At 62.0% G+C, this 10,626-nt stretch overlaps 2 protein-coding genes across 2 annotated transcripts; one reads left to right on the top strand and one right to left on the bottom strand.

Moving 5' to 3' along the window:
* The first annotated feature begins 2,358 nt into the window (after positions 1-2,358).
* IFI30 (IFI30 lysosomal thiol reductase) lies at positions 2,359-4,338 on the top strand. Its single transcript, XM_063404845.1, has 7 exons — positions 2,359-2,585; positions 3,250-3,429; positions 3,507-3,581; positions 3,657-3,752; positions 3,830-3,982; positions 4,065-4,133; positions 4,217-4,338. Exons 1-7 carry the CDS (start codon positions 2,445-2,447, stop codon positions 4,280-4,282), a joined length of 780 nt encoding a protein of 259 aa, XP_063260915.1. The 5' UTR covers positions 2,359-2,444; the 3' UTR covers positions 4,283-4,338.
* A 986-nt stretch (positions 4,339-5,324) lies between these two features.
* On the bottom strand, positions 5,325-7,873 carry LOC134553529 (la-related protein 6-like). The gene is made up of 4 exons (XM_063403335.1): positions 7,748-7,873; positions 7,472-7,648; positions 7,046-7,244; positions 5,325-6,617 (listed from the first exon to the last, which is right to left on the bottom strand). The coding sequence occupies exons 2-4, from the start codon at positions 7,636-7,638 to the stop codon at positions 5,715-5,717; spliced, it is 1,269 nt and encodes a 422-aa protein (XP_063259405.1). The 5' UTR covers positions 7,639-7,648; positions 7,748-7,873; the 3' UTR covers positions 5,325-5,714.
* Between the last annotated feature and the right edge of the window lie 2,753 nt (positions 7,874-10,626).

The raw sequence follows: 10,626 nt of genomic DNA, 5'->3' as shown, positions 1-10,626 counted from the left end.
AGGAGAGCATTCTTGGTCCTCTTGATTTGCCAGAGTGGCTCGTTCCCTCTTGGAGCTCCTCCTTGGGACAGGCAGGTGGATGCTGTGGACTTTGGCACTTCTTTTTCCTGTTGCAGCTTGGGTTCTGATGGATCCATGGGGTGCTCTGTGCTCGTGCAGTGCCTGCATCCTGTCCTTGATGTGCCACCTGTGTTGGGGACTGCACTGTCCCTCCTTCCCTGGCCAGCTCTGCTGCTCGCCTTGCTCTGGGCTGGTCCCCAGACCCTTCTGGAGCTGGGGCTGCTGGAGCAAACATCCCATTCTGTTGCTTGTGGCAGCTCTCCTATGCTCAACTGTACAGCCCCATTCCCTGCTCTGCATGTCCTTCCCAGGCCCTAGGCCCTGGTTTTTGGGTGTGGTTTGTCAGTGTTTGGTGCTCAGGTGAAGGCAGTGGGTCAGGGGAGCTGTGGGGGCACGGCGCAGGAGAGACTGTGGTTGGCTTCAGGGATTACTTGGGAAAAGCTGCCAGGGATGACTAAGGGAATAGTTTGGACTCAGGCACGTGAGAGATGAGGGCACGTGGGACTGGGGCAGGGAGGCTCAGTCCTCACAGCTCTATCCAGAGGCCTTCTGGGGCCTGTGGAGTGGCCAGGGGGCTGCACCAACACTCCAAAGCTTTGTTAGTGTTCTTTCACTTTTCAGCCTGGGGACTCTGCTGGTCCTGTGCTTGTCCATGCATTTCCAGCACATCCCCACACCACAGGACAGGCTGCAGGCAGATGGGATCCTCAGCCTCTCATCCCATGGGCTCCACGTTCCTCCACCACCACCCCTAAACGTGAGCTTGGGGCCCGTCCTGCCGGGGGGGGATTGCTCCCTGCTCATGCCAGGACCTGCTGAGCATCTGGAAGAGTCTCAGCTTGAAGCTGTCACCTGTCAACACTTGCTTGGTGCTCACCTGGCTCTGCTGCCCAGGGAAATTCCAGCTTCTCTTGATCCTGTATTTTTATCCTTTTGGCTGAATTTCTGTTCTCCCTGTGCTGTCCAGCCACAGCCCAAGGGGATGTCCCAGTCACCCCTCTGCACTTCCAGCACTGCCTTCCCTGCCTGCTGGCAGCCTGTCCTTGACAGGGCACTGCTCACGCCCTGTGTACGACGAGGAGGAAGATGCCCTTCCCCGGGGCTGCCTTTCCCTGACGGTGCTTCACTGGCTCCCTGAACAGCAGCTCTCCCCTGCTCTCCCTGGGGTGGAGCTCCCCCAGCATAAGCTCGTTGTGATTTGTCCTTTGCTGCTTTGGCTCGTTCTGACCCCGGCCGCGTTCCGAGGCGCCGGGCTGTGCTTTGCTGCTTGTGACCCCCATGTCCCCCGGCCGAGCCACACACCCGCGTCCCGTGGGTGCCACATGGCTGTCCCTGCTCCCCCGGGGCACAGTTTGGGGATTGTCCCTCTGTGTCCTTGCTCTGGGGGGGCTCCAGGCTCCCCCGTGTAACCTCCCCAAGGTGCCAGCGGAGGCTTTGTGCTCGGAGAGGACGTGGCTGCTGCGTGAGGTTTTAGTTTCTAGGTATATGCAATAAGGAATAACCTGCCCCCCGAGCTGTCCGTTACCAGCAGTAGTGCTCTCTGCTCTTTCTGTTGATGTTTACTAATGTAAACCCAGTATTTGTTACTGTAAGAGGATTTTTTTTTTGTACGGTACTTCGAAAAAACCCACAAAAACAACCAAAAAAAAAAGCCAAAAAAAAAAAAAAAAGGAAAGAAATAAACCGAGTTAATGAAGCAGGCTGCTGGATTGCTGTGGGAGGTTGTGCGGGGGCAGGAGGGTGGTGGGGCTGTGCCCCAGTTCCTGGGCTGGGTGCAGGATGTGACCCATCCTGCCAGGATTGTGCTCCCCAGGTTTGTAGGGCTGAGGCACGTGGGGACGAGGGCACAAACGGGGGAACGACGAGGTTCCTCCTCACTCGGCCCCGCGATTTTACTCACGCTGTCTTGGGCTGCATCCCCTTCCCGCAGCCGGAGCTGCCCCGGCACCCGCACCCACCGGGGGCTGTGCCGGGAGCCGTCGGGAAACGCGTGGCTGCTCCAGGCTGGGTTCCACTCCCGGACCTGTCACAACCCGCGGGGAACGGGCGGCCGCGGGCAGGGCTGTGAGCCCGGAGCTGCGGGTCAGGGCCCGGCGGGGCCTCGGGGGGCCGGAGCCCGGCGGGGCCTCGGGGGGCCGGAGCCCGGCGGGGCCTCGGGGGGCCGGAGCCCGGCGGGGCCTCGGGGGGCCGGAGCCCGGCGGGGCCTCGGGGGGCCGGAGCCCGGCGGGGCCTCGGGGGGCCGGAGCCCGGCGTTCCCACGTGGGGCGGCGGCGTCACGGGAGGCGGCGGCAGGAGGGGCAGGAAGGGCGCCGGGAGGCGGGCGCAGCCGAGCTTTAAAAGTCCCCGCTGGGACGGGCTCATTTCCGCGTCACCCCCGCGTCCTCATGGCCCCCGCCGTGCCGCTGGCTGTCCTGGCGCTGGTGGCGCTGGTGGCCCTGGTGGCCCCGGGGCTCGGCGCGGCCCCCGGCTGTGATTACCCTGCCCACCGCTGGTGCAGCTCCCGGGACGTCGCCGCCGCCTGCCAGGTCAGAGCCGCTGCCGGGACTGGGGACAAGGGCAGGGTCACACTCGGCGCTGGGGACGAGGGACGCGGGGCCAGGGCTGGGGCAGCGCCTGGACACGATGCCCGGAGCCAGCTGTGAGTGCCGGCTGTGAGCGTCGCCGAGGCACAGGCTGTCACACCCGCAGGGATGCTCAGAGCCTCCAGTGCCACACGGCACTACGGCATTCCCCCCATCCCTGCGGACACCCAGCCGGACCCTGGCCGCGGGCCCTCCCCAGCTGCCGCTGGCACTTCTGCTTTTTAAGTGTCAAATCGCTTTTCGGCTTATCCTGCCCCAAACAGACCCGGGCAGTGACAGCGCCCTGTGAGCCCCACGGGGCTGCAGCTTCCCCCGGCAGTAGGTGCTGGGCCATGCCCCCACCCAGGCATGTCCTGCTCTAAATTTATTTTCCCCTGAAATAATTTTGGGGAAGTTCTGGTGGAAAGTCCCGGCGCTGGGTGTCAGCCACGCACAGGATCCTGCGGCAGCAGAAAGCTCCCGGCCACTCTCACTTCCTTCCAGCCCTGCACATCCTCATCCCCCTTCTTCCCTGCATCCTTGGAGCTGTGCCCCATCCCTACAGACACCGGGATGGGGGGCTGCAGCCGTGTTCCCCCCGTGCACCCCGAAACCTTCCCGTGTGCAGGTGCAGGGCCGCTGCCCCAGCCTCCCGCACCCCGCTGCTGCACCCGTGGAGCTGAGCCTGTACTACGAGAGCCTGTGCCCAGCCTGCCGCGAGTTCCTGGTCTTGAAGCTCTTCCCCACCTGGCTGCTGCTGCCCGAAGAGATGCTGAGCATCACCCTGGTGCCCTACGGCAACGCCCAGGTAGGAGCAGGTGCTCCCGGTGCCGCGGGCGCTCTCCCCGGCGCCGCCAGCCCCGCTCAGACCGGTTGGTCCCGCAGGAGAGGAACGTCAGCGGGAAGTTGGACTTCACGTGCCAGCACGGCCCCGAGGAATGTTTGGGCAACATGATGGAGGTGACGGTCCCCGTTCCCATGGTGGTGGCACGGGGGGTGTCCAGCAGCCCCTCACTGCCCGCCCTGTCCCCGTAGGCCTGTCTGATGCACGAGGCCAAGAACTTCAGCACCTACTTCGCCGTCATCTTCTGCCTGGAGTCGGGCACCTCCGTCACCAAGAACCTGGAGGCTGTACGTGCCCCTCCCTGCCCCTCGTGCCCCACGGTGGGGACGTCCCTGTCCCCCTGACCGCCCCCTGTGCCCGGCAGTGCCTGCAGATCTACGCCCCCGAGGTGGACAGCGGCCGCATCAGCGCCTGCGTGCAGGGGGACACGGGGGTGGCCCTGATGCACCACAACGCCCAAGTGACCGAGGCGCTGGACCCCCCGCACCAGTACGTGCCCTGGATCACCATCAATGGGGTACGGCAGGGGGGCACCAGGGTGCCAGGCAGGGCTGGGACACCCTGGGGACCCCCCTGACCACCCCCGTGTCCCCCCACAGAAGCACACGGATGAGCTGCAGGCACAGGCAGAGACCTCGCTGCTGGGGCTGGTTTGCCACCTCTACCAGGTAGGACGAGGCTGTGGGGGGACAGCAGGGCTTGGGGACACATCCCCATCCCTGCTGGGGCTCTAATGGCTGCTCTGTGGCAGGGGGAGAAGCCTGAAGTCTGTGGGGGCTCCAAGGTCCCAGAGCTCCCGTCTGGCTGCAGGCGCTGAGGGATATTGTAGGAGCAGAAAGAGGACAATAAAAAGGATATTTTTGTTGAAAACCACCAGGATCTGGAGTGGTGTGGTGGGGGGGAGCAGGGAGGGGGTGGTTTTGCCCTGCCACAGTGGGAAGGGGAGAGGGGCTGGGCACTGGGACTGCCCTCCAGACCCCGGAATTACCTGCTCCAGAGATTCACAGAGAAGCCCCTTGAAGGTTCTCAGGGAACTGCTGAGCAGCAGAACATTTCCTCTCTCTGAGTCTTGGGAAGCAGCTCTGGTGTCCATCTTTCTCCTCACACTGGCAGCATTAAACTCAACCATTTCAGGAGCCAAGACCTTCCCCAGTCCCACCAGTCCTTCTCCATTCCCAACCAGCAGGTTTAGGATGGCATCTTTCCTGGTGCCTCCCTGAGCACTGGTGACAAGAAATTATCTCCAGCAGACTTCAGAAATTTCCCAGATCTTCTTGCCCCAGCAAGAGGCCATTCCCAGCTAGGATTAGGGAAACTGAAATTCACCACAAGGACAAGGAATTCCTGATCCAGAGAATTCTCCTCACTCCCTGTAGAGCAGCTGCTCAGTGCTGGGGTCCTGGCTGGGTGATGGGCACCAGAACCCACAGCTGCTGTTTTCCATCCCCCTCACCCTCAGCCAGAGGCTCCCAGCTGCAGGCTCTGCCCTCAAAGCTCTCCTCACACGAGGGGTGACCCCCTCCCCTCCCCAGCCCTGCCCACCTGAATCCTCCACTCAGCACTGCAGGCATGGGACTCATCCCAGCTCCGGGTACAGACCAAGGGCACTGAGAGCCCCCTGTAGCCTCCCTTAACCTTTCCCAGAGGAGCTGGGGAGGCTGTGGGAGCAGGAGGGCCACAGGAAGCCCCCACACTCCATCCTGAGGGATGCCAGAGAGCCTTGAGCAGCCAAGAGCAGGGAGGAACCACAGCCCTGCCACCACAGCCATCACTCCTGTCTCTCTCAGGCTCAGCCAAACCGGGCCACCTGCCCTGGGCACCCCTCAGTGTCCCCACCACCCCCAAGGACAGCAAGGGAAGCAGCTGCAGGCAGGCAGGGACCCTCCTTCCCTTGTTTGGCTGCACCTCAGGCAGCAGCAAGGCCTGGAAAGATAAGGGGAAAAAAAATCACAGCATCAACCAGAGAGTGCCTGGAAACTTCATCTCTCTTTATTGTCCATTTCTCATCCAAAACCTGGACCACAAACCCAGCTCTGGGCCCTGAGCAAGCGCAGTCCCACCAGCCCGAGCACAGCACAGCTCCTGCTGCTGCTCAGCCTCTGCCTCGAGCATCGTCCTTGCCCCTAAACTTCTGTCCCCTGGATCAGCTGCACTGCCACTGCCCACAGCTCACAGGGCCATAGAAAATTCTTCTGCTCGAGAGAAGAAGGGAAAAGAAAGAAAATCATAAAGCCTGAATCTGAAGGAGTTCAGCGCCGGAGGACGAGCTCTCCTCTCCCGAAGCCCTTGATGCCCTCGGGGCTGCGGGGCAGGCTCAGGAGCCCGTCCCAGGGCCCGAGGGGCTCGGGCACCCACGGCGCTGCCAGGGCCCTGCCGGGAGCGGGGCTGGCCGGGGGGCACAGGCTGCTGCCCCACGGGGACCAGGACCCTGCCGTGCTGCCCCGGCTTTCGGTGCCCACCCCGAGCGGGGGAAAGCCTTCGCTGGTGAGGAGCGAGCCAGGAAAGGCGCTGGAATTTGCAGGCGCGAAGTCGCTGCTGGGCCAGGTCGGTGCCACCGGGTCCTGGTTCAGGAGGTGGGACAGCGACCCTGAGGAGGCATCACCGGGCTCCGGGGAGCGGCCGCGCAGGGAACCCTCGAGGCTGCGGGGGAAGGTCAGGGCGGCCGGCGGCACCTTCCAGCCCGCCCGCTCCTCCCCGCCTTTCTTCTTGCCGCCCTTCCCGCAGAGCCGGACCACCCTGACGCCGTGCCAGTCGCGGTGCCCGAGGCTCTCGAAGGCCCTGCGGGCGCTCTCCAGGCTCTCGTACTCCACCAGGGCACAGCAGCGGCTCAGCAGCTCGGGGAACCGCGAGGAATATTTGCGCACATCCGAGGGCAGCTTGCGGCCCGGCCGCAGCAGGCGGATGGAGGCGATGGCTCCGAAGGGGCTGAACATCCTGGTGATGGTCTCCAGGAAGTTCTTCTGCAGCGGCAGGTCCTGCTCCCGCGGCTGCAGCTCCCAGGCCAGTAGCAGTTTGCTGGGGGGGACGCTCAGCAGGTGCTCGGGGATGGGGAGACGCCGCCGCACTTTGGTGCCCTCCTTGTTCACCTCCAGCAGCGCCGAGAACTTGAGGGCGTAGAGGGTGAGGCGCCAGTCCCGGGTCAGGTATTTCACCTGTGCACAGAGGGTGGAATCCCCACCAGCCTGCATCCCCCGCCCGCCACAGGCAGGGACCGCCCTAAACCCACCCTCCAGGCAGGCTGCGACCCCATCCTTGGATTGCCAGTATGCCCCAGTATCCCCCATGGCCACAGCCCCCTCTACCAGAGCAGCTTTGGGATCTGCAGGCAGCCCTCGATGCCCCCTAGAGCCACAACCTCCCCCTAAGCCACACTACCAACACCTCTCTGGGTTTTTTGTTTAAGGGGTGACCACTCCCAGAGCAGCCCAGGGGAAGGAGGGGTAGAGGAGGTGAACCCAGCCCTGGGGGTGTTTTGAGGAGTGTTCCCTGCTCCCCCAGCTCCCCTCCCTGGGAACAGAGCCACTGCAGGGTTTTGAGGGCAGAGATCACCAGGACACAGCTCAGAGCTCCCAGGACCCACCTTCTTGAAGGACGTCAGCAGCTTGATGCTGACAAAGCCCATCTTGTTCTTCTGCACGTGTTTGAGGAGGAAGGCGTCCTTGGCCAGGTTCTCGTCGGACAGGTAGAACTCCACCTGGGCCACGATCCTGCGCACCAGCTGCGGGTCGGGGGCTGGGCAGCTGCAGTCCAGCAGAACCACCCCCAGCTCGCACGAGTTCCTGCCAGTGGGGACACACAGGGGTGAGCTGCTGCCTCGGCCACCACGGGGGACAGTGGTGACACCACGGGCTGCCACCAGCCCTGCCCTGGGTACAGGAAACCACCCCAGCCCCTGCGTAGTGAGCATCCCAGGAGAGCCAGACTGAATCAGGCACATCCCAGGCAAGGGACAGGTCCCCTGGAGGACAAACCCACACAGGAGCAGGGCTCAGCCCTCCCCACGTACCCGCTGTGGCTCTCCACGATGTCCTCCTGGCCGAGCAGGGCAAGGGAGCAGCTCCACGGGGGAGGGAGAGGCTGTGCCAGGAGGGAATTCCTTGGTGCAGGCACTGGAGCGCTGCAGCTGGGCTGGGGGTCGAGCCCCAAGGCCACTGCAGAGCCACGTGAAGACATTGTCCTTCACCTGGGACACGACACAGGAGGAGGGCAGTGCTGGGACACAGCCCTGCAGCCCCCAAAGCCAGCCCAGGGGCACGGGAGGAGGTGGTTGTTGTGTCCTTACCTGCTTGGTAGCACTGGAAGGGGGGGAAGTTTTAAGTTCTAGCAATACATCCCAGATACCCCGGGGCAGCAGCTCCCAAATCACCTCAGCTCCAAAGTAAGGCTCCCACAACACAAAGGCAAAAAAAAAAAAAAAAAAAGAAAAAAAAAGAAAAAAAAAAGAAAAAAAGAAAAAAAGAAAAAAAAAAAGGAAAGAGAGAGAAAGCCCCTGGGGCGAGGGGGTGTGGGTTTATAAACACACCCTGAAGGACCTGCAGGGGTGGTTGTGGGCCTGCCCCCAGACTGACTGCTCCAGGTGAAACCTGTTCATGGTTAAACTGCCCCAGCTGAGCCCTGGGATGAGCCAGGCAGGGCAGGGCCAGCAGAACCTCTCCCCTCTGGTACCCAGGGGGGCAGGGAATTGCAGCCACCAGGCCTCTCAGGCTGTGCCTCAGTGTCCCTGCCTTGTGCAGGGACAGTGGCAGCCACAGTGAGGGGAGGGAATCTTCTGCCCAGGGAATCCTTTGGGCTCTCAGTGCTGCCAGAGCAGCAGGGAAAGGCCGTTCTCCCTGCAGAGACATCCCCCAGCCCAGAGGGAGCAGGCGTGGTGTGAAGCCCAGGGCAGGGCAGGGGGACAGGAGGGCCCCTGGCTCCATGGGGAGGGTCTGGAATGGAAAATCCCCGGCCTGAGCCCCGTGTGGGGCAGCAGCAGGGCACAGAGGGCTGGGCACAGGGGCTGGGGACAATGCCAGGGCAGGGGGTGACACTGGGGACAATGCCAGGGCAGGGGGGCAGTGCAGCTGGGTGGAAACTGGAACTGCCACTGGCTGATGCTGGGAGCCCCCCTGAGCTTCTCCTGCTAGTCCAGGCAGGGCTTGGCTGATGTTCCTGTGCCCTGTGGCCCACAGACAGCCCAAGGGCTCCACTGGCACAAGAGAAGATCCTGTTTCACACCAAATGATGGCAGAAGTTGCAAGCAAACAACAGAAAATTGCTCTGGCTCCTGTTTTCAAATCTCTATTTTGGTCCATTTTGAGAAGTTCATCTCATTTCTCTTCACAAGCCCCCCTGTCCCAGAGGCCTCCCAGACGTAGGTGCTTGCTCTCTGGGGCTGTGGGACAATCCAGGAGTGCCAGTGCCACACCATGACCCTAAAGCCACCCCAGCCAAGGGACACATTCCCGAGGGGACAAAGAGGAGACAAGCCTGGGGCTCACCCCACGCTCCCATCCTGGCAGCCAGGCACAGACTGAAGCTCTCCGAGATGTCCTGGCTGTCCCCAGACCAGCAGCACCTCCCAGGCTGGTGGCACTGCAGTGTCCCCTGCCCCCTGGGCTGCTCCCAAGGGATCCCTGGGCTGTGCCACCCTGCCCAGCTCCAGGGTCGCCCTTCTGGGACGAGCCACAGGGACTGGCAGTGTCCAACTGCTTCTGGAATGTTGTACCCCTCTGATTGTCAACCCCTGGCCACCTCCCCTTCTCCTGCCACCTCCTGGTGTTCTCTGCTGGTTGGGAAGAGGGGGAAGACAAAATCCTGGGATGCTTCTGCTGAAATCTCTGCAGGATTTGCCCGTCTGGGGGAGGTGACGGAGCCAGGGGCAGGCTGAGGATGGGGTGTAGGTACTGACAGGAGGGGTTTGAGCTGTTTGCTTTCTGCTCAGAGGCAGATTTTCTCAGGGTTAGGAGGTGCTGCCCAGCTCTCCTGGGGGAAATTATCTCCTGCTTCCAGAGCTGAGATTCCCAAAGGAGGAGGCTCAGTCTGGTCCAGCCAGACTGGGCATAATCCAGAGGGAGAGTGAAGCAAAGGCACAGAGGGGTCAGAGCAGGGGTGACCCAGCACTTGTCACACCCCTCCCATCCTCACTGCCCCCATCCTCTCAATTAGTCTGGAAGCTTAATTAGAAAATCCTCCTGTGCCCTGTGCTCAGTCTGATCCTTCAGCCTCTCCTCCCCTCTGAGGCTGGGGTTATCTCTACACACCAGCTGCTGCTCCAGGGGGAACCTGCCCTCCTGCAGACCAAAACTGCTCCAATTGCCCTGCCCTGGGCAGCTCCTGCATCCCCCCGGGGCTGCTGCAGCATCTCCTGGCACCTCTCAGGGACCACAGAAGAAAAGGGACCACGACACTCCTGGTGCAGGCCTGAGCACTGGGTACACGTTTATTGCTGTTCAGGTTGAGCTGGGAATTCTGTGCCAGGGGGTTTGGGAGCTTCTCCAGCCTCCTCACGCTGCTGCAGAGCTCCAGAGCATCTCCTCTGCACGCTGGCTTCCCTTGGAGGAAGAGCTGAACTTGCTGTGGCCCTCAGTGGGAGCAGGGCAGTTAAGATTCGGCTGCTCAGTTGTTTTTTTAAGACTCTCTTATCTCATCAGCAGGATCCCAAGGGTGGACTCCAACCTGGGGAGTTCTCATGGTTATTTACATTTAAACCTGCCTCTTTTACTTCTCTCCTGCCACTTCCATGTGAGAAATCTCCAGACATCACCCTGGCATGGGGCAGAGGGAGGTGGTGTCACTGCACGCTCTCCTTTCCCTTGCCATTAGGAACGTGTTTGAAAGTGTCACTTGGCCTTAGTGTCACTGGGAATGAGCAAATCAGAGATTTGGATAGGAAATCTCTGCTTGGCAAAGGCACACGAGACCCCTGGAAAAGCTCACACCAACACTGCATCATTAGAAACCATAATAATAAAAGCTAATTATGACACGGCCTTTATTCACAGAGAGATTTGCCCCAGGGCTGTGTTTGCAGTTTAGCTTGATGACAGATCCCCTCCTCCTCTGCCCTGCAGCCCACAGCACCCCAGGGTGCTCCATGGCACCCCAGGGCACCCCAGATCAGCACAGACCCCACAGGGCACGGGAGAGGGGGACAAACCCAGCTCAGCCCCACGGGAGCCACCC

Source organism: Prinia subflava, chromosome 8 (assembly GCF_021018805.1).
Source record: "Prinia subflava isolate CZ2003 ecotype Zambia chromosome 8, Cam_Psub_1.2, whole genome shotgun sequence".
Lineage (NCBI taxonomy): Eukaryota > Metazoa > Chordata > Aves > Passeriformes > Cisticolidae > Prinia > Prinia subflava.
This window is presented reverse-complemented; position numbering and strand designations above follow the sequence as displayed.

Coding starts and splice junctions, on each gene's coding strand:
- IFI30 (XM_063404845.1), top strand. CDS start 2,445: ATGGCCCCCGCCGTGCCGCTGGCTGTCCTGGCGCTGGTGGCGCTGGTG. Junction 2,586..3,249: donor ACGTCGCCGCCGCCTGCCAG/GTCAGAGCCGCT, acceptor TCCCGTGTGCAG/GTGCAGGGCCGCTGCCCCAG. Junction 3,753..3,829: donor TCACCAAGAACCTGGAGGCT/GTACGTGCCCCT, acceptor TGTGCCCGGCAG/TGCCTGCAGATCTACGCCCC.
- LOC134553529 (XM_063403335.1), bottom strand. CDS start 7,638: ATGTCTTCACGTGGCTCTGCAGTGGCCTTGGGGCTCGACCCCCAGCCC. Junction 7,245..7,471: donor ATCGTGGAGAGCCACAGCGG/GTACGTGGGGAG, acceptor CCCCACTGGCAG/GAACTCGTGCGAGCTGGGGG. Junction 6,618..7,045: donor TGCTGACGTCCTTCAAGAAG/GTGGGTCCTGGG, acceptor CTCTGTGCACAG/GTGAAATACCTGACCCGGGA.